We start from the raw sequence: 26880 nt of genomic DNA on the forward strand, positions 1-26880 counted from the left end.
AATGAGGTAAAACTGATTTAAGTTTCCCTGCGTTAAAGTCCCCAGCCACTAGGAGTGCCACCTCTGGATGAGCGATTCCCTGTTTGCTTATGGTGGTATACAGCTCATTGAGTGCGGTTTTAGTGCCAGCATCGGTCTGTGGTGGTATGTAGACAGCTATGAAAAATACAGATGAAAACTCTAGGTAGATAGTGTGGTCTACAGCTTATCGTGAGATACTCTACCTCAGGCGAGCAAAACCCAGAGACTTCCTTAGATATCGTGCACCAGCTGTTGTTCACATATATGCATAGGCCCCCGCCCCGTGGCTTACCAGTGGCTGCTGTTCTGTCCTGCCGATGGAGTGTATAACCCACAAGCTGTATTACATTTACATTTAAGTCATTTAGCAGACGCTCTTATCCAGAGCGACTTACAAATTGGTGCATTCACCTTATGATATCCAGTGGAACAACCACTTTACAATAGTGCATCTAACTCTTTTAAGGGGGGGGGGGGGGGTTAGAAGGATTAGTTTATCCTATCCTAGGTATTCCTTAAAGAGGTGGGGTTTCAGGTGTCTCCGGAAGGTGGTGATTGACTCCGCTGACCTGGCGTCGTGAGGGAGTTTGTTCCACCATTGGGGTGCCAGAGCAGCGAACAGTTTTGACTGGGCTGAGCGGGAACTGTACTTCCTCAGAGGTAGGGAGGCGAGCAGGCCAGAGGTGGATGAACGCAGTGCCCTTGTTTGGGTGTAGGGCCTGATCAGAGCCTGAAGGTACGGAGGTGCCGTTCCCCTCACAGCTCCGTAGGCAAGCACCATGGTCTTGTAGCGGATGCGAGCTTCAACTGGAAGCCAGTGGAGAGAGCGGAGGAGCGGGGTGACGTGAGAGAACTTGGGAAGGTTGAACACCAGATGGGCTGCGGCGTTCTGGATGAGTTGTAGGGGTTTAATGGCACAGGCAGGGAGCCCAGCCAACAGCGAGTTGCAGTAATCCAGACGGGAGATGACAAGTGCCTGGATTAGGACCTGCGCCGCTTCCTGTGTGAGGCAGGGTCGTACTCTGCGAATGTTGTAGAGCATGAACCTACAGGAACGGGTCACCGCCTTGATGTTAGTTGAGAACGACAGGGTGTTGTCCAGGATCACGCCAAGGTTCTTAGCACTCTGGGAGGAGGACACAATGGAGTTGTCAACCGTGATGGCGAGATCATGGAACGGGCAGTCCTTCCCCGGGAGGAAGAGCAGCTCTGTCTTGCCGAGGTTCAGCTTGAGGTGGTGATCCGTCATCCACACTGATATGTCTGCCAGACATGCAGAGATGCGATTCGCCACCTGGTTATCAGAAGTGGGAAAGGAGAAGATTAATTGTGTGTCGTCTGCATAGCAATGATAGGAGAGACCATGTGAGGATATGACAGAGCCAAGTGACTTGGTGTATAGCGAGAATAGGAGAGGGCCTAGAACAGAGCCCTGGGGGACACCAGTGGTGAGAGCACGTGGTGCGGAGACAGATTCTCGCCACGCCACCTGGTAGGAGCGACCTGTCAGGTAGGACGCAATCCAAGCGTGGGCCGCGCCGGAGATGCCCAACTCGGAGAGGGTGGAGAGGAGGATCTGATGGTTCACAGTATCACAGTATGTTCTTAATGTCGTCATTCTGCCACATGACTCGGTGAAACATACAATATTACAGTTTTTAATGTGGGATATATGTGCTTTCAGCTCGTCCCATTTATTTTCCAGCGATTGAATATTAGCTAGCAGGACGGAAGGCAAGGGCAGATTAGCTACTCGTCGCTCGTCCTCACAAGGCACCCAGATCTTTTTCCACAAAATCGCAGTTTCCTTCTCCAGCAAATCATGGGGATCTGGGCCTGGTCGGGTGTCTGTAGTAGTATATCTCTCCCGTCTGACTCATTGAAGAAGAACTCTTCGTCCAGTTTGAGGTGAGCAATCACAGTTCTGATGTCCAGAAGCTCTTTTCGATCATAAGAGATGAACAATGCGAAAAAACAAACAAAATAGCATGGTTGGGTAAAAGCCGATAAGACGGCAGCCCTTCCCTCCGGCTCCATCGTGACAAATGTTTTATTTAAAAAAAATGGTACTGAGTCAGTGTGCGGGGGTACAGGATAGTCGAGATTATTTGTAAAGTACTGTCAATGTTGATAGTCGGTTGGCCATTGGATTAGTTGTTCAGAAGTCTTTTGGCTTGGGGGTAGAAGCTGTTAAGGAACCTTTTGGTCCTAGACTTGGTGTTCCGGTACCGCTTGCCATGCGCTAGCAGAGAGAAGAGTCTATGACTTGGGGACTGGAGTCTTTGACAATTTTTTGGGGCCTTCCTCTGACACCGCCTAGTATATAGGTCCTGGATGGCAGGAAGCTTGGCCCCAGTGATGTACTGGGCCATATGCACTACCCTCTGTAGTGCCTTACGGTCAGATGCTGAGCAGTTGCCATACCAAGCTGAGATTCAACCGGACAGGATGCTCTCGATGGTGCAGCTGTAGAACTTTTTGAGGATCTGGAGACCCATGTCAAATCTCTCCAGTTTACTGAGGGAGAAAAGGTGCTGTCGTGCCCTCTTCACAACTGTCTTGATGTGTTTGGACCATGATAGTTTGTTGGTGATGTGGACACCAAGGAACTTGAAACTCTCGATCCGCTCCACTTTAGTCCCATTGGCCCTCCTTTTCCTGTAGTCCACTGTCGGCTCCTTTGTCTTGATCACGTTGAGAGAGAGGTTGTTGTCCTGGCACCACACTGCCAGGTCTTTGACCTCCTCCTTATAGGCTGTCTCATCATTGTCAGAGATCAGTCCTACCACTGCTGTGTTGTCAGCAAACTTAATGATGGTGTTGGAGTCGTGCTTGGCCACGCAGTCGTGGGTGAATAGGGAGTACAGGAGGGGACTAAGCACGCATCCCTGAGGGTCCCCAGTGTTAAGGATCAGCGTGGCATATGTGTTGTTCCCTACCCTTACCACCTGGGGGCGGCCCGTCAGGAAGTCCAGGATCCAGTTGCAGAGGGAGGTGTTTAGTTCCAGGGTCCTTAGCTTAGTGATGAACTTTGTGGGCACTATGGTGTTGAACGCTGAGCTGTAGTCAGTGAATAGTTAATTCTAATATGATGCTGACAGAGCCAATAGCTCTCTTTCCCATCAGGCCCAGCCCAGCCAGCTGGACAGGTCATGCTCTCTGGAGGCAGTTGGAAGGAAATTCTAACAGCAATTTTAAACGCTGTCCCTGAATAAGACCCATAGAGAAGAGCCAGAAAAGAGACATTGTGAGTTGTACATGACATTATTTTCCCCAAAATAGGGCTTTGACTTTTGACTTGAATTTAAGAGAGTATTACAGACATCTCATTCACAGAGGAAAAGTGGATTATTTTAATACATTAGCGTTATCAGTTCTGCTTTATCATGCATAAATACATTATTATTTGATCACAGGCAATAATGAGTCACCTGTGTAACAAACTCATAGGGTCATGAGGAACATTCTAATTTGCCACTTTGCCCATGTTCAAAGTCGTAACACTACTGCCATCGTCTTGCAAATGGTAACATCCTGCATGAATTTGTTTCTTCAGAAATTCACTTTTTTAAAGTTTTGTTTAGTGAACAGTAGGTCAGAACAGGTTGGTTACCATACCCAAACAGTCTACATACCAGCCCGTTTGTTCGTCCCAGTTTGAAGGCTAGAGCTTGGTTTAGGCTGCTGATAGTGACTCTGCTTTCATGTTGATAAAGAAAACCTTCAGTGAAGGGAGAATCGCTGGCTAAAAACTCTCAAAGACACATTCTTTGATGTTCTTTGCATGTTCGCCACAGACACATCAATCAGAGATTATCCTGAACAGAATGTTAACAAAGTGGTGAGTCTCATTGGCTCAGTTACTCAAATCAGAGGGATCTTCATAGGCTAGTGTACAATAGTTATTGTAGTACTTTTATTATAATGGCAAATCAAGTTTTAAATATACAAAGGAAGTGTCTGGCATGGGGATTTGTGGTTGAAATCCCTGTGAACTGCTCTTTGGCCTTCGGTTAAGAATTTGGAAGGCTAATTCTCATCCGCGTACTATTATTCAAAACTATGTATAAAGGCCATACAAAACAAATAACAAAGATTGGATTGGAGGTATCTAACAATGTGAGCTGCATTCCAAAATGCAGCACTGGTCTCCAGCCAATTTGATTTTGGAATGAAATATGATCAACATAATGTTCATGTAGTGGCAGGTAGCCCAGCGGTTAGGAGCGATGGGCCAGTAACCGAAAGGTCGCTGGTTCGAATCCCCAAGCCGACTAGGTGAAAAATCTGTTGATGTGCCCTTGAGCAAGGCACTTAATAATGATCGTTCCTGTAAGTTGCTCTGGATAAGTGTGTCTGCTAAACTGATGACTGGATACCATAGCCTACATTGTATCTAATGTCACAGAAATTAACACCGGAAAGCAAACCACACAAGTCCAGTAAGTCTGTTGTAGTTGTCTGACACGACAATGGCACGTCCTCACAACCCGTAACATAGTGTGTCAGCTCCCATTGTTGCCCTGCATAGAAGCCCTAAACATTGTGTTCATTCACCCACTGTTTCCTGCCAGGCAGCAAACAATATCAGGTTGGCCTGTGCTGTCTAAACAAACCCCAGCTTTATGAGGAAAGAAATATCATTTTCCCTTGAACTGCGGCAATCCTCTAAGGCCATACAAATCCTGCAGTTTACAGAGAACCATGAAGCAATAAGCTATGTGAGCTAAATGAATTAGCTGCTTCAATAACTCTCTGCTCTAGAGGATCTGTCCGTTTTAAGGTCAGATTGCATCTGTCTGATAGCGGTTCAAGCGAGCGTGGAGAAGTTAATAAAGACACCCTGGTCTTGCATGCCTGAACTAATTACACACCCCAAAAGCTCCCTCCCTTTGTAGTAATTACATCTCAGAGCCAAACCACTGTGGCACAGGAGCCCGTGGAGGACACAATTATTACCTCTCTGGCCTATTTCAATCAACCCAAATAACCAATAAGGATAATAAGAACCCTTACCCTATAAAAGTCTTATGAGCAGGTCAGAGGTAGATGGAGATGTGCACACACCTGCTCAGGTGCTGTATCATTCCCACAGTCCGTGAGAATAAGGTTTTTGCAGATTGTTTGCCAATCCTCCTTCCCTCTATTTTACCCTCCCTTGTTACAGTTGTATTATTGTGCAAAAGGTGATAAACTATCCTACATGAAATAGGGCAGTGTAACCAATTTCTCCACAGGACCTGCTACAGTGGGTCATTTACTGACTGCTTAGAGTCATGTCTGAAGCCTTGAGCTGGCTGATTGTGTTTCTGATCGTATCGCTTTAGCTCTCTCACAGGAAACAGAAAACAACACTTCATGGCTTACATGCCCCAATTTCAACTCCAGCAGAGGTAACCGTAAAAGGGCAAATGTATTCATGTAGTTTCTTCTTCTACTGTACTGTATGTGCCATTGTAGTAGGGCTAAGAGATTCAAAAAGTGGGTCATCCATCAACACATGGGCTAAAGCGGAACAAAGAAGGCACTTCATGTGTGATTATTAATAGGCCAGCTCCTTGGATCTGATCTACCCATGGGTTTAACATCATCACATTTCCTATTCACATGACATTAGAGACGGAAGAGGAAGCGAGATCTCAATCACTCCTTTTTTTCTGGTTCGTATACAGTCAATGAACTAAGCAGACCAGACCCAGCTGCTAATGCATTGGTGCCTATGGGAAAGCCATCCTTTAAGCAGACCGGAATTGTGACATTTTTCTTTCAATCGTAAACGGCCTGAGTTATCCACCATCTTTGTGGAATGCTTCTCTGTCTCTCTTGCTGAGATTCCCTAAAAACACGCCACTTCGATTCAGCTACCACCAGAAGTCACTGTTTTTGCAGCAGGTTAGAAGAATTAGGTTCAGGTTATGAAAGGGTTAGTGAAAATGCTCTACTAATCTGCTCGGAAAAGACACTTCCAGTTGTAGCTGTATCGAAGTGGCATGTTTTTAAGGAGTCCCCTCTCTTGTTGGCAATAGATGTATAACTTCCTACTGTCAGGTGACCGGCCAATCAAAATCCTCATCCAGGCTGTATCACATCCGGCCGTGATTGGGAGTCCCATAGGGCGGCGGACAATTGGCCCAGCGTCGTCCGGGTTTGGCCGGGGTAGGCCGTCATGGTAAATAAGAATTTGTTTTTAACTGACTTGCCCAGCTAAATAAAGGTTAAATATTTTTTGTTGTTGTTATAGTCAAGCCATATCCAGAGGCAAAGAGATTATGTAGATAACTGGGCGATTGGTAAGGGTGCTGCTGTGGTCTTTAAAATATATTTTGCCAAAACATGACATTAGTTCAGTGCAATACAAATGCCAACACGATATATTGTATGTATGCAGATAGCTACTGTAGCAGATAGCTACTTAGCAACCACTCTTAGACATCCAGGTTACAGTATGATCCTTTTCTGTGAATTCCACATTATGTTACTCTATTTGTCAGATGAAGACACATTGTCATAGAAAGTGTAATGAAAATCTTCACATTTACTGGGAAGCATTGGTTTTTCTCAGCCAGTGAATCCATAATGCATGGAGCAAATGGCCAGCTGTGTGTGTGTTTGTGTGTATCTTATATTTTAGAATCCATTATGAAGTGCCCTGGGGATGTTGAACATGTCTCCAGAGGGTTCAGTAAGCAAATCACTGCTGCATTAAAACATCCCAGGAGAGTTGAGCCTTTGGCTCACTGATCTGTGCTCTATTGGGCTACCCTGATACAGTAGTTCTGAGTGTCATGACCCCTCATATACCTGAACCTTTTATATTGCCCTGGAGAGACATGTGGGTATCATTCTATTTCAAAACCAAAGATAAAGTAACAACCAAGGTACTCAGCAAATTGAGTCACTGGATTACAAACATGTAAATAAATGGTAAAGAAAAGTTCAAGACTCCTTTGTGACTCTCTTATGACTAATTTATGCTAAGCTGATTAGTTGTATTTGGATTGCAAATGTTTGTTGTAATTTAACACCGTTCAGGTTGATCCTGGCAGGCTGACCTGAGGGAGGTAGCTGTGATTGACAGCCCTCCAACCACCCCGCCTCCAAATTCCTGCTCTCCAGGAGATGGACAAATGGCCCAGACATCTGGAACTGGTTTACTAAATGGGACAATCCGCAGAGGGCCAAACTCTCAGAAAATCACATTTGCTCTTCTTCTCTCTCTCTCTCTCTCTCTCTCCTTGGTTGGCAAAAATATATCTAAGAGTATAAACTGAAGCAAAATCATAGCAAGCTTTTCCTACAAAGCCGTACTTTTCCAGAGCAGGATGTTGTAATATAGGAGATGTAATCTGGAGTAAACCTTTTGTGGAGTCAAACTTCTTTTGGCTCTGTCTTTGGCACACGGGTCTCTTAGAATTTCAAAGGACTGTGCTTTGGCAACCACTGCAAGGAGCTGAGGGGATATCTGAATGCTCTCTGTGTCTTTAAGGAGGAGCACACAATGGAACACTCTCAGAGCACAGAGATCTGTGGAGTTACAGCCAGCCGCCATTACACAAAGTCAGGCCGTTCTCCTCCTTTCCCTCTCCCCTTCTCTTTCCCTCTCACAGACTTCATACATCAGTCCACAGTATCATGGTTCCCTGCCTGGAACTAGTGTCTCTGACTGCTTCTGTTTAAGGACCTCTCAAGACCACTAGTGTGTGTGCGTTTACAGGAGGAGTTTCAAGTAAATAAAGGAAGGATGTTAGGCAGCATGTGAAAGTAAATATAGTGCTGCGCTAGGCACTGAGTAAGACATAAGTGCTATTGTTACAGGACACACCCTGTGAGTCAGTAAAGCACACAAAATGAAATCACATGAATCCAGCTCTATGAAATACAGGGAATTCTGTGAAATTGTGAAACCCTTTTGGAGTGACAACAGTGTGGTGTGAGTTGAAACCCTGACAATTTATATATTTTCATATACAGACACACCTAGCAATTGTGGAATGCCACAGGCTGTTGGGGACAGGGTAGTAAACAAAGCTTAAAATTATTAAAAGTTAATACATTTATGTAAAGTACACAGATGTGTAGAATAATCCATCTATTTTACATCTATACAAAGTTATACACCGAATGTACAAAACATTAACACCTGCTCTTTCCATGACAGACTGACCAGGTGAATCCAGGTGAAAGCTATGATCGCCTTATTGATGTCACTTGTTAAATCCACTTAAAATCAGTGTAGGTGAAGGGGAGGAGACAGGTTAAATAAGGATTTTTAAGCCTTGAGACATGGATTGTGTACATGTGTCATTTAGAGGGTGAATGGCAGAACAAAATATTTCAGTGCCTTTGAACAGGGTATGGTAGTAGGTGCCAGGCGTACCAGCTTGTGTCAAGAGCTGCAATGCTTCTGGGTTTTTCACTCAACAGTTTCCCATGTGTATCAGAATGGTTCACCACCCAAAGGATATCGAGCCAACTTGACAACTGTGGGAAGCATTGGAGTTAACATGGGCCAGCATCCCTGTGGAACGCTTTGGACACCTTGTAGAGTCCATGACCCGACAAATTGAGGCTGTTCTCAGGGGTGAAACTCAATATTAGGAAGGTGTTCTTAATGTTTTGTACACTAAGTGTATACACTATTGATAAAGAAATATAAAACAACGCAGATGTTTAACATTCAAAACAGTTCAAGTGCAGTTATGTCTCTTTCAGTCCATATTATACCACAGGGATAGCAACCAAGGCAGGTGTTCAAACATGCAGTTGTTGTTGCACAGAATATCTGAAGGATTTTGGCCAATGTAGATCCAAAGTCGATGCTGTAGAATAGCTGCGACATTTATAACATTTCAAAGTAGGGTGAATAATACAATGCATCAAATACATCACGTATAGTGTTTCAGTTAAAACACACTTCTCTGTCAGAAGAGATAAGAAAATACAGGACGAAACATGTCTGTGTCTATTAAACTGCCTGGAGACAATTTTATGTTTCGAAATAAATGGTCACGGTCATGGGAAACAGATTCAATAACAGAGCAGCAAAAATCCTAGGTGACGTTCAAGAATTTGTTTCTGCATTGATTTGTTCAGATCACATTTCAACCCGTTGTGTAACAGCTCTTTGATACAGAACAGGCAATGTTGACTTCCAGGTCTTAGGCCATGTAAACATGACTGAGGAAGATAGCAGGAGAATTTGTCCACAATAATATCTGATTGAAATGACAACTAGACATCCGAGGAGGGTGGTGGGAGGAGCTATAGGAGTACAGGCTCATTGTAATAGCTGGAATGGAATAAATGGAACATGGTCAAACATGTGGTTTCCATATGTTTGATGTGTTTGATAACATTCCAGATTTTCAACTCCAGACATTACAATGAGCCTGTCCTCCTATAGCCCCTCCCACCATTCTCCTATGCTAGACATACATAACTACATACTCTACATAAGATGTTTACCTTTTGGTCTGACATAAGAGTGGTCCTTGCACAGTAATGTGCATACTGATGATTGTTATGGAACATAATATGTTTCCTAGTGGCTGAGGAATCTTTTTTAGTTCCAGGTCCTAAAATCTCCTTAAAAATTGGAAGAGGAAAAGCTAAATGGTTTGAAGATAATATCCATCAATGCTATTGCTAGCTTGTTACTGTAATTGAAATACATGATTTATGCATAGCAAGCATGACATGATAGTGTATCAACAGTGGATTTAAATAAATACCTCAGGCCTTCGGAATAAAAGCAAAACACACAAATGTAATTAAAATTTAAACAAAACTGTTCAAATAGTAATTATCATGTTTGACGGCAATAACAAAAAGTGTTCTTTGCATATAGTGGTATAAGGCACAGTTTTAGCACTAATGTGTTAGCTAGATGTCCATACTGAAGGCAACAATCCCAACACATTCACGACACAATGCCTTTAACGTCACAGGTTAGCACCTCGTCATGTTTCTGTTCCTGTCCGAGCTGCCTGTGAAACTGGCCCTGCTTTTGAGCCCTCCAACAATGGATATTCTGGCCCAGGGTAATACTCTTGATGCTTGGCAAGTGACTTAGCATGTTATTTGGCAATGACGTTACACCAGAGTTGGACAGATTGAGCTCCTGTAGAGACACAAGTCCACTGAACACAGCTGGGCTCAGTGTCTTTAGCTTGGCATTGTTGGACAGGTCCAAGACCTGAAGGTTCTGAAGGCCTCTGAAACTGTTAGGCTGGATGTCAGAGAGCTCAGGAAGCGCACTGAGGGATAGGTGAACCAGGTCCTTGAGGTCCTCAAAGGCCCCCTCCTCAATGCGCAAGATAATGTTCCCATCCAGGCTTAGGTCCCTCAACGGGATGCCTTTTAGCTTGGGCACGGCCCTCAGCTGATTGGCTGCTAGAGTCAGGCTCTGGACATGTAGTAAGGGGCTCCTAGAGGAACTCCTGGAGACCACCGTCAGCTGGTTGTGGGACAGATCCACGTTGATTGGCTCTCCGTGACCTTTAGTGATGAACATATCGAGGTCAAACTCCCGGAAGTGGTTGTGGCTGAGGTCCACCTCGGCCAGAGGGAGGCCAGAGAAGCAGCCCTCATCCAGGCCCTCCAGGAAGTTGTGGCTGAGGTCCAGAGACTCCAGGTAGCGCAGCCTGGACAGGGCCTTGGGGCTGACCATGGAAATGCGGTTGTTGCTGAGGTCCAGGCTGACCAAGGTGGTATAGCCAGGTCCAGAGAGCATGTTGTCGGTCAGCAGGAACATGGAGTTGGAGGACAGGTCCAGGTGGGCCGTGTCCAGGGGGATGGGGATGGGGCTGGTGCCCACTCCCCTGCAGTCCACCCTGGTCAGGCTGAAGCTGTCGAACAGGCCGAAGCTCTCCACCTCACAGTGGCAGCTTGGGTGGCAGTTCTTCACAGCTCCAGCCTGGCCATGGACAGCCAGGAGCAGCCACAGACTAACACACAGGGGGAACGCCATCATGCTCTGAAGGGGACACAAATACAAAACAAAGATGTTACTTCTAATGTATGTTTGGGCTATAAACAAATGATATATTGTAGTGACTAGCAGATATCTGAGAAAAGGTCAATGGAGAGATACATGGAATACGTGACTAGTAATCTAATGTCTTCCATTCTTTCAAATGAAAAGGAACAGCTAATTGGATATTATTCTGTGACCCAAAATAAACAAACACAGTATATGGGTCATTAACAGCACTCTGCATCATCCAGTGAACAGAGCAACATCCTGATAAACTAGAGGAGATTGGGGCTCCATAGACACTACAGGGAGTAAAAAATGTCTGTGAATCACAATGATATGCACTCCATTACAGGGATACATTAAGGATATAAATACATACAGCTAGCGTTAAACACATCATGCATAAATATAATCTCTACATACACATTAAATACAAAATAATATGACAAATGTGGTAATGGCCATAAGTGACTAATTTATTTTTTATTTAGCAGACACGTTAGCAGTATTCCTTCCCTCAAGCCGCTTCTCTGAACAACGTAACAAAGATTACTCCCGGAACAGACAGTAAATGTAGTGTTAGAAAACTGTAATGTAGAGTTTTTCCCTTTCAAAATGCCACCTGTTACCGGAAACACGGCAAGCTTTCCTTGCAACACACACCAACAGCCCAGATTTCTCTTTTCTTTGGGCTCCCAATGGATTGGACCTCATTTTCCTGATCAAAGAGCTCATTTCCACTTCTTTTTCTTAGTTTACAACACAAACTATTCATGGTTGTGAGGATGCAAAAGGAGACATCATCACTCAAGGTCCTTATAATATCTGTGTCTCATCTCTAAAAGTGCTTACACTGGGAAGAAGGAAATGTGACTTCATCATCAGTCTGCTCCAAGCAGACAGTTCTGTATTAAGATGTCTGAGACACCAGTAGCTACTCATTAGAAAGTTCACATTTACATCTTAAGTACTGTGTGTCAAATGGCACGCATTGATGACTACCGTATCCAAAATAACAATGGAATGTCAGGCAAAACAGCTAACCCTGAAAACATGTAAATATGTTTAATAACCAAGCAATAACTAAAACAGAACATGCACTTCATACCTCTATTTTCTGTTGTTGTCACTAGTCTCCTGTTCACTCCACAGCGCTAGATATCAGACTGAGAAGAAGGCTGGTGGTTCACAGGACTTTTGTTTCCAAACGCACCTAACCCGCGTCCTTTGTGGAGGTAAATGATCTGCTCCTAAACCTATTAGTTCACTTGGCAGCAACACTGCCATAATGAGCAAAGCACAGAGTACCCACACGCAACACATGGAAATTGTGCAAAGGTTAAAGGGGCAATCAGCAGTTTTACTTAGAAATTAATGATATGTACCCATTGAGTACTTTAAAAGAACATAACTTAGAAATGCCTCATGAGCTTAGTTCAACTGTTGTACCCCATCAGAACCCAAAATATAAGCTTGTTTTACTCCAATGTTTGTAAACAAAGTAAATGTAAACAAACACTGCATTGCCTAAAAACATGGATAAAACTATAATTTTGATGTCATGGATGGTCTGTCCTATAACTTAGTCTTTGAATTTGAGAGTGGTAACATTTTTTTAGCCCCATCCCAACCGCTTTTTACCGAAACAGTGGTGGGGAGAACGGTTTGATATTGTTTAAACGGCTCATTGCTGCTTTAACAATTGTAGTTGTATAACAACTGAATAAGCGTTCACTGGTCAGGACGTGTATACCCAAGCATGACCCAGCAGAAAAGCCATTGAAGGGTTGATCATTAATTTGTGCAGTGGGCCAAGGTTAGGTACTGTATAGTCTGTGGAAGGTTGTCACATCAAGCTTTCGTGCAGACAAATTACCCTCTAGTGGCCTCATGGGTGGAAGGTTATTACTTTGCCAAGATAATGCATCCACCTAACAGGTGTGGCATATCAAGAATCTGATTAAACAGCATAATCATTACATAGGTGCACCTTGTTCTGGGGACAAAAGTCCACTAAAATGTGCAGTTTTGTCATACAACAATGCCACAGATGTCTCAAGTTGAGGGAGTGTGCAATTGGCATGCTGACCACAGGAATGTCCACCAGAACTGTTGCCAGATAATTTAATGTTAATTTCTCTACCATAAGCCTCCTCCAATGTGGTTTTAGATAATTTGGCAATACGTCTAACCAGTCTCACAACATTTCCCAGTTATTACATGGCCTGCAGGTTTGGGATGCTCTGGATCGTCGTGTACGACAGCGTGTTCCAGTTCATGCCAATTTCCAATACACCCATTGAAGAGGAGTGGGACAACATTCCACAGGCCACAATCAACCGCATGATCAACTCTGTGAAGGAGATGTGTCGTGCTGCATGAGGCAAATGGTGGTCACACCAGATACTGACTGGTTTTCTGATCCATGCTCCTACCTTTTTTTAACAAGGTATCTGTGACCAACAGATGCATATCTGTATTCCCAGTCATGTGAAATCCATAGATTAGGGCCTAATGAATATATTTCAATTAACTGATTTTCTTATATGAACTGTAACTAAGTCAAATCTTTGAAATTGTTGCATGTTGCATTTATATTTTTGTTCAATATATATAGTGTAATATTGGGACGCAAACTCAAAATTGAATACATACTATATTTGACATGGTACAAGAGTCTTCTTTTTTTAAAGTCTAACCATGTGTGAGAGGTGTATACTTTTGTTTCAAATTAGATGTGTTTAAGACTACCAAGAAACACTGGGTGACCCTGATTTAGCCCACAGCAGTAAAATGTTGTAAGAGTTATCAGGTATGTTAATCCTAGATTGCCTACAAAGGATACAGAAGGTTATTATGTAACAGGGGATGTTGGATAATCAAAAAGGAAATCTGGAATACTTTAGATTCAACATGAAGACTGATGTGGTAAGCTGCCCAGAAACTCTGATATACTCAACTGGAGCTGTTCATGTTGTGTGGCAGATGAGTGAGTTTATTCTATTAATGTAAAAAAATAATAATAATAATCATGCAAGTTTGTACAGAATTTCAGTAATGTAGCAAAATATCATCCCGCAAAGATCCATCTTGGATTTCCATATATACTAAACCAAAATATTAACGCAACATTCAATAATTTAAACGATTTTACTAAGTTACAGTTCTTATAAGGAAATCAGTCAATTGAAATAAATGAATTAGGCCCTAATCTATGGATTTCACATGACTGGGCAGGGGCGCAGCCAATCAGAATGAGTTCTTCCCCACAAAAGGGCTTTATTACAGACAGAAATACTCCTGTTTCATCAGCTGTCTGGGTGGATGGTCTCAGACCATCCCGCAGATGAAGAAGCCGGATGTGGAAGTCCTGGGCTGGCGTGGTTACACGTGGTCTGCGGTTGTGAGACCGGTTGGACGTACTGCCAAATTCTCTAAAATGACGTTGGAGGCGGCTTATGGTAAGGAAATTAACATTCAAATCTCTGTCAACAGCACTGGTGGACATTCCTGCACACAGCATGCCAATTGCACGGTCCCTCAAAACTTGAGACATCTGTGGCATTGTGTTGTGTGACAAAACAGCACATTTTAGAGTTGCCTTTTGTTGTCCCCAACACAAGGTGCATCTGTGTAATGATCATGCTGTTTAATTGAACCTTTATTTAACGATGCAAGTCAGTTAAGAACAAATTCTTCTTTACAATGAGTCTACCGGGGAACAGTGGGTTAACTGCCTTGTTCAGGGGCAGAACGACAGATTTTTACCATGTCAGTTTGGGGATTCGACCCAGCAACCTTTCGGTTACTGGCCCAACGCTCTAACCACTAAGCAGCTTCTTGATATGCCACACATGTCAGGTGGATGGATTATTTTGGCAAAGGAGAAATCCTCACTAACAGGGATGTAAACAAATGTGTGCACAACATTTGAGAGAAACAAGCTTTTTTTGCATATGTAACATTTCTTGGATATTTTGTTCCAGCTCATGAAACATGAGACCAACACTTTACATGTTGCGCTTACATTTATGTTCAGTATAAATAGCTCAGCTTCCCCGTCTTGAGTTGAGCCACTCTGTCCTCGGTGTGTGAAAGAGAGAGAATGTGTTTTCTTTGGATTTGTTGACTCAAAGCCGGAATCCCCCCTACCATACAAGATAGGGCAGATAGACAAAATAAGTAGAAGATATCAAATGACGGTGAGTGAGTATTTCCCCATTAAACAAGATCAATAGATGTATTATGCTTCTGGTTGCCACAAATCCAAGATAAGGTATGTATCTTTCATGAGGTTTTGTTTTCACAATACTAGATGAACTTTTACTACTCATTTGTTTCCATTTTAATAAAAACAATTACTTCAACAGGGAATCATCCTCCGCCATCCTCCCATCCCACGTTTACAAGCCTGCATACTCCCCAGACACGGACTACACCCTGCCGCTATGACATCGCTTGTCCATATATGTATATATTCTTAATGTCATTCCTTACTTAGATGTGTGTGTATTGGGTATATGTTATGACATTTTTAGATATTACTGCACTGTCGGAGCTAGAAGCACAAGCATTTCGCTACACCCGCAATAACATCTGCTAACCATGTGTATGTGACCAATAAAATGTGATTTGAGTGACTAGCTTTATTAGAACACAGATGAGGGGGCAGTCTAAAGCCATGCAGTGGGAATCTGTGGCTAAAACTAAGTGCTCATTTAGTTCAGAAGTCTATTCTACTACATTGGTGCTAGCTAGTGTATTTTCACACTCTCTTCATTGTCCATGAAATACATCTGCTGCTCTTTTACTGGGGATATTGAACTTCTCCACACCAGGTGTTCCTCTCATCCTTTCACCAATAAATTACAGCAAACAGTAAATGGCTGTTAGGCCAGACTTACAATCAGCCCACTATAATTACTTGACAACTACGGCTGTCCGCGCCTCAACTCTCCTCAGGGGAAATTGTAGGCCACAAACACATCTCACTTTTAGGATCTTGTCTTTCAACATGCTTATATCCTCAAAAGACACCATATACATTTCATCTGACTTTCCGTATTCTTTAACGCTCAACATGTGAGTAATGCTAAGCTACAGTGCGGCAAAAAAGTATTTAGTCAGCCACCAATTGTGCAAGTTCTCCCACTTAAAAAGATGAGAGAGGCCTGTAATTTTCATCATATGTACACTTCAACTATGACAGACAAAATGAGAGAAAAAAAATCCAGAAAATCACATTGTAGGATTTTTAATGAATTTATTTGCAAATTATGGTGGAAAATAAGTATTTGGTCACCTACAAACAAGCAAGAGTTCTGGCTCTCACAGACCTGTAACTTCTTCTTTAAGAGGCTCCTCTGTCCTCCACTCGTTACCTGTATTAATGGCACCTGTTTGAACTTGTTATCAGTATAAAAGACACCTGTCCACAACCTCAAACAGTCACACTCCAAACTCCACTATGGCCAAGACCAAAGAGCTATCAAAGGACACCAGAAACAAAATTGTAGACCTGCACCAGGCTGGGAAGACTGAATCTGCAATAGGTAAGCAGCTTGGTTTGAAGAAATCAACTGTGGGAGCAATTATTAGGAAATGGAAGACATACAAGACCACTGATAATCTCCCTCGATCTGGGGCTCCACGCAAGATCTCACCCCGTGGGGTCAAAAGAGAATGTCATATGGTCAGATGAAACCAAAATAGAACTTTTTGGTAAAAACTCAACTCGTCGTGTTTGGAGGACAAAGAATGCTGAGTTGCATCCAAAGAACACCATACCTACTGTGAAGCATGGGGGTGGAAAACATCATGCTTTGGGGCTGTTTTTCTGCAAAGGGACCAGGACGACTGATCCGTGTAAAGGAAAGAATGAATGTGGCCATGTATCGTGAGATTGAGTGAAAACCTCCTTCCATCAGCAAGGGCATTGAAGATGAAACGTGGCTGGGTCTTTCAGCATGACAATGATCCCAAACACACCGCCCGGGGAACGAAGGAGTGGCTTCATAAGAAGCATTTCAAGGTCCTGGAGTGGCCTAGCCAGTCTCCAGATCTCGACCCCATAGAAAATCTTTGGGGGGAGTTGAAAGTCCGTGTTGCCCAGCAACAGCCCCAAAACATCACTGCTCTAGAGGAGATCTGCATGGAGGAATGGGCCAAAATACCAGCAACAGTGTGTGAAAACCTTGTGAAGACTTACAGAAAACGTTTGACCTCTGTCATTGCCAACAAAGGGTATATAACAAAGTATTGAGATAAACTTTTGTTATTGACCAAATACTTATTTTCCACCATAATTTGCAAATAAATTCATAAAAAATCCTACAATGTGATTTTCTGGATTTTTTTCCCTAATTTTGTCTGTCATAGTTGAAGTGTACCTATGATGAAAATTACAGGCCTCTCTCATCTTTTTAAGTGGGAGAACTTGCACAATTGGTGGCTGACTAAATACTTTTTTGCCCCACTGTATGTGGGAACTGGGAATTATGTTTTATTGCATTTTCCAGTGTAATTTGATGTCCTGGCATCGGAGGATGGTTTGAGCCTCATTAGAATAGGTCTAAGTAGGCCTTTGCAATGTTGCTCATACCTGATCTCTGCAGCGCAGACAGCAGGTCTATCACAGTTCAGAAGCATTGTCCATGTGATGGAGTACACTACCAGAAAAAAGGGTTCCAAAAGGGTTATTTGGCTGTCCCCATAGGAGAACCCTTTTTGGTTCAGATAGCACCTTTATTTCCCTAAGAGTGCATTTTACCAGCTAAATCCCAAAGTCAAAGCCTACAAACAATTTAATTAGGAGAGATTGTGTGGGCACGCTAATCCATTTAAGCCAAATTAATCCATGACATTAAGAAGAGCCAGGTTTAATGTGAGCTTGAAGTAGTGCAGAAAACAGTATAGGCTAGTCTCATCAGGACAACAAGTAAGTCCTCAGTTTCCATGATTAATAGGATTGAACTATTGCACTGATTGCACAGGCTATATGTCAGTGTTGTCACCGTAGGGTTAAAGTTTACAAAGCATTTCAAGACTTCAAAAGTGATCTTCTCAAGATGAGTTCCACACCATCTGTTGTGAAGATCCAGCTAAATGACTCAATCCCAATTATATGGAAACGATGGGCACAAATTTGATAATTTCATACACTAATTTCATAATTTCAGATGGGCCTATCTTTTCCATTCATTTGGTATTGAGGAATACACAGTATGGTGCATGTGTGGCATTGGGTGAGTCCCCCGTGGATGGTGGTCTCTGAGCCCTCTAGCTATGTCACAATGAGACGCCGGAATATCGCGTCCTAGCGTCAGTGGACTATGATTTAGTTTAAAACATATTATATAGATATGGCATGCAATTATCTCAATATTAAACCTATTTTGAGTCATGAAAACTTAGATTTAGAGTGAATTCTTCAAAAAGTAATAATCGTTAAGCCATGGCAATGTCTTGCTTGCATTCTTTAAATAAAGTCTGACTCAAAGCCCTGTGCATGCATTTCCACATAGGGTGACTAAACGCCCCTTTCAATAAAAAAAAGCGGTATTTAAGCGCAATATGAACTGCCCTCGGTGAGTAAAACAAGGCTAGCAAATTGACTTCGTTTGCCACTGGAGATCAAATTTCCTGTAGCCGTGGCAAACCTCGCCTTACCTTGCAGCCTGCCGACTTTTCTGAGACTGTCAAACTCATCCGTGTGGTACCTGAGAAATGAATCAAATCTCATATGTACCAGACTACTCCCAAGTCCCGCCACCTTCTTCTGTCAATTATCACTCGACTTGTCACATTTCCATGAAGCACATCACTCAACCAAGTTTTACGCATTTGGCCCGTGAATAAGTATTCTTCAATGTTTTAAGTACATGATTATAAGTGTAATTAACTAATAGGTACAATTTGCACATAATAGCCTATCAGAGGAGGGCGCGCAGTTTTTCTAAGAAATCAGAAATATGATCTGACCTCCGTCGTTCCAAGGCTTGAAAACCTTGAAATCCAAAGAAAAGTTTAAAATACCGTTGATAATAAGAACTATTCTAACTTGCTCACACATTTCTGACATACCTTTACCATGAAATAGGAATTTAGACCGTTAGCTCTCCTGGACAATCCAGTTTACTTCACCACGCCAAGGAATCTTGCAAGAGACTCAACCTCCGCTCCCATTTTTGAAAATCCCATATCGTTGTGCGGTTCAGGCAAATTAGAGATTTCTTGCGGTTTTATATTAACTGGCAGTGCTGCAACTATCTATCCTGACTTGAGGTCGAGACGAGACTCCCCAGACTTCTTCGTAGAGCACTGAAGTCCAGATAGGTTTCCGCCAGCATCGCTTTGAAGTCGGACACGAAAGAGGCGCACTCCAGTGGCGAGACTGTTGCTTCGGCGACCGACATGAAATTATTCTATTGTTACAGATACTCTATGAAGAATGTTGTGCAATAGAGCCCCACAGTGGAGGTGTCGTAATACCCATAATACATAGGGGTCAAACAGGGAAATTGTTCCAAATGTTTTTCCACTATTAATTTTTCCCAAAGGGGATTTTAGAAACGCTTAAAATAACGGCTGTGTTTCGTGTATGCTTACACCGGTGTGACGTTTGGATGACCATGCAAATCTCTCTCAGGCAAGGTGACTTTTCTCAATATTTTTGGCTCCATTTACTCTCAGATTCGAAAAGTAGACATCATGCAAAACTACAAATCCCTGCAAGCTCCTGCACATCATCTCTAGCTGACACCTTTGCTAACAGGTATTATGTAAATTAAAAACTTTCACAAGACAGTTCACAGAATTGTCAATTTAAAGAAATGTAGCCAATTTATTGATTACTCCATTTAGCTATCATTAGAGAGTTAATCTAGAGATGATCATCTATGCCTCGAATCGACAGTCTCGTCCAGATCATCTTGGCAAATGTAGTTCTTTATAATAGCCACATTAGCAGCTAATTAATGTGTGTGTGTGTGTGTGTGGGGGGGGGGGGGGGGGGGGTAAATTCAGGCAAATATATTGATAAATGTCACCTTGTCCTAGAGAGAGATTTACACTGTTATCAAAACATCATGCAGGGTAAGCCTACACGAAACACAGCCCTTATTTGAAGTGCTTTAAAATCCCATAGTAAAAAATTGTGGGAAAACGATTGGAACCATTTCCCCGATTGACCGCTAGGTTTTATGGGTATTATGACTCATAATGTGGTACTCTATAGGATGTCTGTTTTTACTCGGGCAATGATGGGGTTCTACTTTAGGAAATATAGCCCTTTACCAAAAAATATTCTCAATTTATTTTAGCCAACTTGCGCACCTTAGGGAAAATGTGGCTGATGATGAAAATGGAAAATAGGAAACCCCAAATAGATAATAGATACTGTAAGCTACAGACAGTAGGCTATCTAGAAACCCTTTATTATTAAGGGAATGCTTAACAGAATTTCACAATGTTATGTAGCCTTTAGCCTAAATCTTAAGATAGCTTTTAGGAAATCTAAGTAATAAAGGGCTAAATATTTAGTTTGGGCAATGGCAAACGTCCCCAATAATGCAGACTAATGGATTCCATGCTTTTAGTTTTTTTATATTTACTGCAGCCTCAATGTGGTGATGAAGGCCATCCATAGCAACTGACAAATGGTTGATGTAGACATAAACAACAGGGGCTCTGCTCTGGGTGGTAACAAAGCTTTAAGAGGAAGCGAGAGGGATGGGAAGGCCAAGTGGGAGAAATTGATCAACATCTGCTGCAGCACAATACTGGGCTCCCCGCTGTCCACCTGTGGGTTCTGGGCTACATTCATTGTTTTCACAGTATGATGACAGAGAGTGGGCCCCAACACACACACATACCTACAGACAGATGAAGAGGCAGGTATGAAAAATATTGAAGTTGAGAGAGAAAACAATATGTTTATTCAACTGTGGGCTTACCTTCTTTTTTCGCAGAAATGGTCTTGTTGTCAGCAGTATTTGGGAACCTGGCCGCATCTATCCTCTAACTGGACTTGTTCAGGTCTGTAAAAATAAACAGCTGAAGGTGAGATTAGAAGGTTGCCACAAACAGTTTGTGTACTAGATCCATTTGTATGCCGCATTTGTTTCAAGGATAAATAATTTGCTGACTGTCGTCAGAAAACATTGGTAGTAACAGTCCCCAAAAATATCCCTCCCTCCCCATCTGTCACTTTCTATTTGGCAGTGAATAGTGAAGTGGCTGGAAGAGTTAGAATAGTTCCATAGAGAACCGTGTGATTTTGGAATCCTGTTAATTTATTAGGCGATGTTCAGTGAATGAGACCCTTGTGTAGCTAATTATGCTATCTGTGGTGAAAGTTTTGCTATCAGAATCTGTAGGGATGGGGATGCTTGATTGTTAGACAGATAAAAAAGTTACTCCAGCTATGGGGCTGGAGAAATGTAACCACACTTAAACTGTATATAACCACCATAACTATGGACTGATGGTCCATGAGATTGACATTGTTTGAAACACACAGTATTTTGAAGCAGGGATTTGGCTCCATCTAGTGAATGTGAGTGAGAATGACTGCTCACTGGCTCAAATGGGGCCCGGCTTTTCTAGTGTTAATAAGGGACCCACAAATGTTAGATTAGTATTTTCCATGAAATAATACAGACCATGCATGTAGTTCCAACTTTTCTTTTTAATTAACAAAGGCTGCATTTGTAGAGTTCCATAAAGAAAGATGCCCTTTAACTCACATCAAGTAACACATCAACATTTCTCATTGAAAAATAGGTGTGGAAATTCAGTTGCATTGTCATGGTCGGTTCAGGAGAGGGGGCTTAACCATCACAAGGGTTGGTATGCATTCAGCTGGAGTCTGAGGTGTAAATGACTGGGAGGGTGAATACATTCACTCTACGGGATGTAACATGTGCTTAGTACCAATGGTTCGTCTCTGAAACAGTCCATCGTTAGTACTCCATTCTTAATAAACTACTGCTAGTGAGGGAGTGTGGCCTAAATCTACAGCGCTATAAATAGATGCATGGATTTGGTAACTTCAGACAGTTTGACTATTGTGTTAATGTACTTCTCCCTCCACTCAGTGTGCAGAAAAGGCTTTTTGTGGTGCGGAGTGCTCACGAGCAAAGGGAGAGGGCACAAGAGCAAAAACTACAAGAAACTTGGATATGTCTAAAAAAGGAACAGTACGTCATAGAAAGAGCTAGTGGCCACCAGTTGTAAGTTTACGCATTAACAAACTATTCACACGTGTACAATAGGAAATCAAAGGAGTCTGCCCACTTTTCAAATAGGCTTACGAGGCAGCTCTTCTTCTGTAATGGACTTTCTATGATCACTGGCCTTTTGTATACCTGACGTGTGCAGACTCACTGAAATTACTGCATTGCAAGCACAGCGGCTGCTTGGGGAGAGAGCAGAGCAGACTTGAATGGATGCTAGGCAGTGCCTTTCTTTACTTCCAACACAGTAGATTTGATCTCTCCACACAGAATCCCCATCCGGTATAGTATACAAACAGTCCTAGTATAAAGAAGAGGTTGTGTGGCGATGTTTGGAGCAGCTGCCTTGTGATTGGCACATTCCTCTGTGCCAGGGACCTCTAGTGGGGATAGATTGACTTGAACCCGTGGCAGGCGTGGTTAAAAGTACATAAAAATGTTTGTGCTCTTTGATCGAGAGGCAGGGCATCCAATGGCGTCGTCTCGCTCACTGACCCCCTCACTCTCTCACTGTGCTCTCACACACACATTCACTCAGGAAAACAAAATCACATGCACAACATACAAATATTTACACTTTTGCAAACATCAATTTACTTGGAAATGAGTTCCAGTTATTCATGTATGAACATAAAAAAAGCTTGTTTCTGTATTATTTAGTGAAAACTACTCAAGTAATTTGACTGTTGTATCTTGATTCACCCTGGAGAGGGGCGTTCCCCCTTGGTTTACTGATCAGGAACCCCTCCTCCCCAAATGCCTAGGGGCATGTGCTGGTCAACGCTAAAAGTTCCAGGGGCAAAGAAAACATACGTTTTAGTCCGATTCTCTGTCACCCACAGGGTTCTTCTTGCCATACTATTCTAAAAGCCCACCAGTGGTGTGGGATGTGTAGAGACTGGACGTTTCTTACAACCCCTCACCCCATTTCCACGGCAACACTTAACAGTCAGAGTGTGCGAGCAGGTTGCGCAGCAATGAGAGGGAGAGCTGTGGCAGGGCAAGTGGTGTTGTGGGCTGAAGAGGGTGAGAGAGGACCCCCCCCCCCACCCCCATCCCTTTAACCAACCTGAGCTACCACTAACAGCCTTCACATTTCTCTTTCCTAACCTGTCAGGACAAAGTGTCCCCCCCACTTTTCACAATAAAGTGCTTCAGCTAACAAATGAACAACAAAAAAGATCTAATTACAAATCTACATGGTTGTTTGCTCTTCAGGCTTCCTTCCATGTGTGTAAAACTGTGTGTTCTTGTATGTACATGTGTTGTAAAGTGTGTGTTTTGGCGTTTGAGTGTGTGTGTGTATTTGTTACAGGGTTGGCTAGACTGACTGCCCTTAAATTGACTAATCTCATACTCCTTTAAATTGACTAATCTCATATACACCTTTAAATTTACTAATCTCATATACTCCTTCCTTCCACTTCAATACTAAAGACCATGTCAGACAGGCATCACAACAGCCTCCTCCTATTCCAAAACAATAAATAATCACAACAGCAATACTAATACAGAGTAAAAACCTTTACATTATAATAACCTCTGTGATTTGCATTAAAAATCTGTATTTTTCATGGGTGTATAAGTCTCTGGGCCCATGATAGATTGTCATTGTCCTTATATCAATCTCTTTCTTCTGGTACAAAATTAAAAAATCCTGCAAGTCGGATACAAAAAGCTGGGTAGAGTTTGTGTCCTCGTCCCACTCTCTTCAAGGAGTCGGTTGACAGACAGCACGCAAGAAGATGCCTGCGTCTTGTTCATGTCCTATGAATGTCTCAGTTCCATTTGATCATCTTTGGTAGTGAATGTGTGCATCATCTCTCGCGCACTTCATCGTTCTGTCTGCGATGCCAAAGAAGGTGTTATACTATCTGCCGTGTTGTTTCCTTAAACTCAGAAAAATATCAAAACGGAAAGGTGCTTGGACTGCTACGTGAGGGAACATTGGGGTTCCGTACTTGTCCTCAATGTTCTACTGTCAGGGTAGAGAGTGGTCCCTCTGGGCAGAGAAGGGGGACAGAGAGTTCACAACTGCCCCTGATATGTGTGTGTGGTCTGCTACTCGTACAGTGTGACGGTGCAGTAGCAGAGGGCAGAGATTCTCCGGTCCACACTGGCCTTGTCTGTTGAGGAGACACAAACACACAGTCAGATCACAGTGACTGTAGCTGCTGTTCTATGTCACAATGACCTGGCTACCATGCCACACACACCTTCAGAGAAGCACAGTGCACTCTAAACCTCATCTGATTGAAGCCTCATCTGAAAGAAGCTCAGAGCTGGACCAAGTGGTTCAAGTAAGCCTGTGAGTGCTGATTAAAGATAAGAGGTCAAAGGGATTTTTCACAAGAGACTCTAGTTAACACACTTGACTGTCCATAATCATATCCATGTCCACTACACCAGAGTCTCTGTTACAGTACAATGTGATGAGCTTGTCTGGTCTCTGACAGAGCCTGTTGGGGGAGCCTGGTTGTCAGATGGATTTGTGCTTTGGCCATACATGACATAACAATGGCGTAGCAGAAACAGACTGGTCTTCAGTCTACAGTTAAAGACGGCACATGGATACTTACACTTGGCCACATTTTGGATGTCTGCAGGGTCCTGGAGGATCTTGGACAGGCCATCTAGCAGCATGGCAGCCTTGTTGTAACGGTAGGCTATGTCCTCCGTCTGCTGAAACATCTCATCCAGAGCTGCAGACTGCACCGTTTCCACAGCGTGGTTATAGATGAGTTTCTCTGCGGTCACGCTGTTGATCTCGTCTACGAAGCGCTGCTTGTCTGAGAAGAAGTGGTTCAGCTTGTCTGTGAGCCGCCGACACAGGGAGATGCAGCTCTTGTAACGCTCGTTCAGACTCTTCACCACTGAGGAAGGGGGTGAGGAGGGAGGGGGAGAGAAAGTTAGCTATGCTCAAATAAAAATTAATTATATCTAAGTATTATACATGTATATTTTAAGTGTTTTAAGTTTGTATGCAGTTTATAAATACTATAGTGCAATGCCACTGTACCGGTCTGGGGACTTTTGTCTTACCCTGCTTGACGGCGCTGGAAGGGTTGAGCTTGGCTGATTTGATCTGGGCCTTGGCCAGGTGGAGGGAGGAGGCCAGGAGTTGGGCAGCCTTCATGTACAGCACCAGCTGCTCCACCTGCCTGTAGAGGGCAGTACAGCACACATTACTAACCTATACGGCTTCCATGGCTTTTCTTTCTTAAAAACGTCATAATTGTCTTTTACAACAATAATTTAAATTGTGATGAAACTGATGTTTTTGTGCCTCACTATGATGAAATGCTACAGGTTTGGGTCCAAACTAAAACCAGAATACTTTCAGTTAAACTGTGAACCCCCCATTTTTGTTCTCTCCCTTACCCCCACTCCTTGCTGAGCTGGCTGATCTGGTCCACTACCACACTCTCCTGAGGGGGGTAGAGGGAGGCAGCCGATACGCCCAGGTCTGCCCCTCCTGCTCGCACCGCTGCGATCTCCAGCACACAGTCAGTGAAGGACAACATCATCCGTAGGTGCATCAGAGTGTCTGTGTGCTCTCGCTGTAGTCAGAAACACATGATACAGGTCAGATATTACATAAAGACATGTGCAAATAGAAATGCCACACACACACACAAAGGGCCCCCTCTCCCACCTCCATGAGTGTCTCCTCAGGCAGCTCTGGGGCCTCAAAGGTGATGAATCCATCCAGGCTGGGGGGAGAGGTACCGTAGGGGACATAGCGTAGGCTGCTGGGACCTGCCTCTGCACCCCCTGGGGGAGAGGTCCCGATGGCCATGCCCGGAGGAGAGCCCACGTACACCCGCCCACTGGTGGAGCACAGGGAGCCTGCCGAACTGTTGGAGCCCACTGAGAGAGAGGGAAAGAGAGCACGAGACAGATGTAGGCCTATCACTTTGGCATAATTTGATTGCGCCTTTCATTGGCTGAATTTGAATTATAGAGAATTTCAGATTAAGATAACATAATTACAACATTTTCCAGAACAAAGTTCAGTCCACTGAGACACAGAGTTATTATTGATAGTACCCACTAAGATGAACAGCACAAGGAGAGGGAGAGAGACTGCCCACTAAATAGCAGTTATGTATCTCAGGGCATTGGAACCACCACCACGGAGTCACTTCACTCCAGGTAGGAAACATTGAGTGGAGTCGTAGTAATTAGCATTAGCAGGTTAGCTAGGAGGGTGTAGCTTTGGGAAGTGGGGTTTAGCAAGCGGTTAGCCTAGCAGTTAGCCGCTGATGCAGTGAGCGGTCTCACCTGATGTGGTGCGCGGCCGGGTGCCCAAGTGGCTGCAGGTAGGGGGGGTGCTGCTGTTGGGGGGCGAGCCCACGGTGAAGAGAACGGTCCGGGGACTCGCCGCCCCGCCCCGAGGCTGAGCCAGCCCAAACGGTCCTGCTGGTGCTAGGGAGGGAGGGAGGGGCGGTCATTCACACTAAGCCAATCAAGCTCTCTGTTACACAGGAAGGTCCTGTCAGAGCAGCCAATCCAAGCAGTTCATGCAGGGCGAGAATCCATAAAGCAGAGAGACTGGTGCGTGTTTGTATTTGTGTTGTTCTTTGGGACAATGGGTAAGTATTATCTACTAAACCATTGATGTCCAGGTCAGTTTCAGCTAGGTTA

The 26880-nt window shown here is 43.5% G+C and overlaps 2 protein-coding genes across 4 annotated transcripts in view; both read right to left on the reverse strand.

The window, feature by feature from the left end:
* Positions 1–7950: 7950 nt before the first annotated feature.
* LOC139548159 (tsukushi-like) lies at positions 7951–19407 on the reverse strand. Of its 2 annotated transcripts, none has more exons than XM_071357609.1 (2): positions 19082–19407; positions 7951–10996 (listed from the first exon to the last, which is right to left on the reverse strand). In XM_071357609.1, the coding sequence occupies exons 1-2, from the start codon at positions 19088–19090 to the stop codon at positions 9941–9943; spliced, it is 1065 nt and encodes a 354-aa protein (XP_071213710.1). In that variant the 5' UTR covers positions 19091–19407; the 3' UTR covers positions 7951–9940. The 2 variants fall into 2 exon arrangements, with proteins under 2 accessions (XP_071213710.1, XP_071213711.1); XM_071357610.1 differs by lacking the exon at positions 19082–19407 and adding an exon at positions 12108–12286.
* A 2259-nt stretch (positions 19408–21666) lies between these two features.
* The window catches only part of LOC139548160 (serine/threonine-protein kinase ULK2-like), a 50516-nt gene continuing 45302 nt past the window's right edge, over positions 21667–26880 (reverse strand). Inside the window, exons 21-26 of one of the 2 annotated variants that reach the window (XM_071357611.1) lie at positions 26518–26661; positions 25889–26103; positions 25615–25793; positions 25276–25394; positions 24813–25106; positions 21667–24359 (exon numbers count right to left, since the gene is read on the reverse strand). In XM_071357611.1, the coding sequence (XP_071213712.1) occupies positions 24295–24359; positions 24813–25106; positions 25276–25394; positions 25615–25793; positions 25889–26103; positions 26518–26661 (1016 nt within the window). In that variant the 3' untranslated portion in view covers positions 21667–24294. The remainder of the gene's footprint in view (positions 24360–24812; positions 25107–25275; positions 25395–25614; positions 25794–25888; positions 26104–26517; positions 26662–26880) is intronic. The other variant, XM_071357612.1, reaches the window with a different exon arrangement.

Source organism: Salvelinus alpinus, chromosome 21 (assembly GCF_045679555.1).
Source record: "Salvelinus alpinus chromosome 21, SLU_Salpinus.1, whole genome shotgun sequence".
NCBI classification, from domain to species: Eukaryota; Metazoa; Chordata; class Actinopteri; order Salmoniformes; family Salmonidae; genus Salvelinus; species Salvelinus alpinus.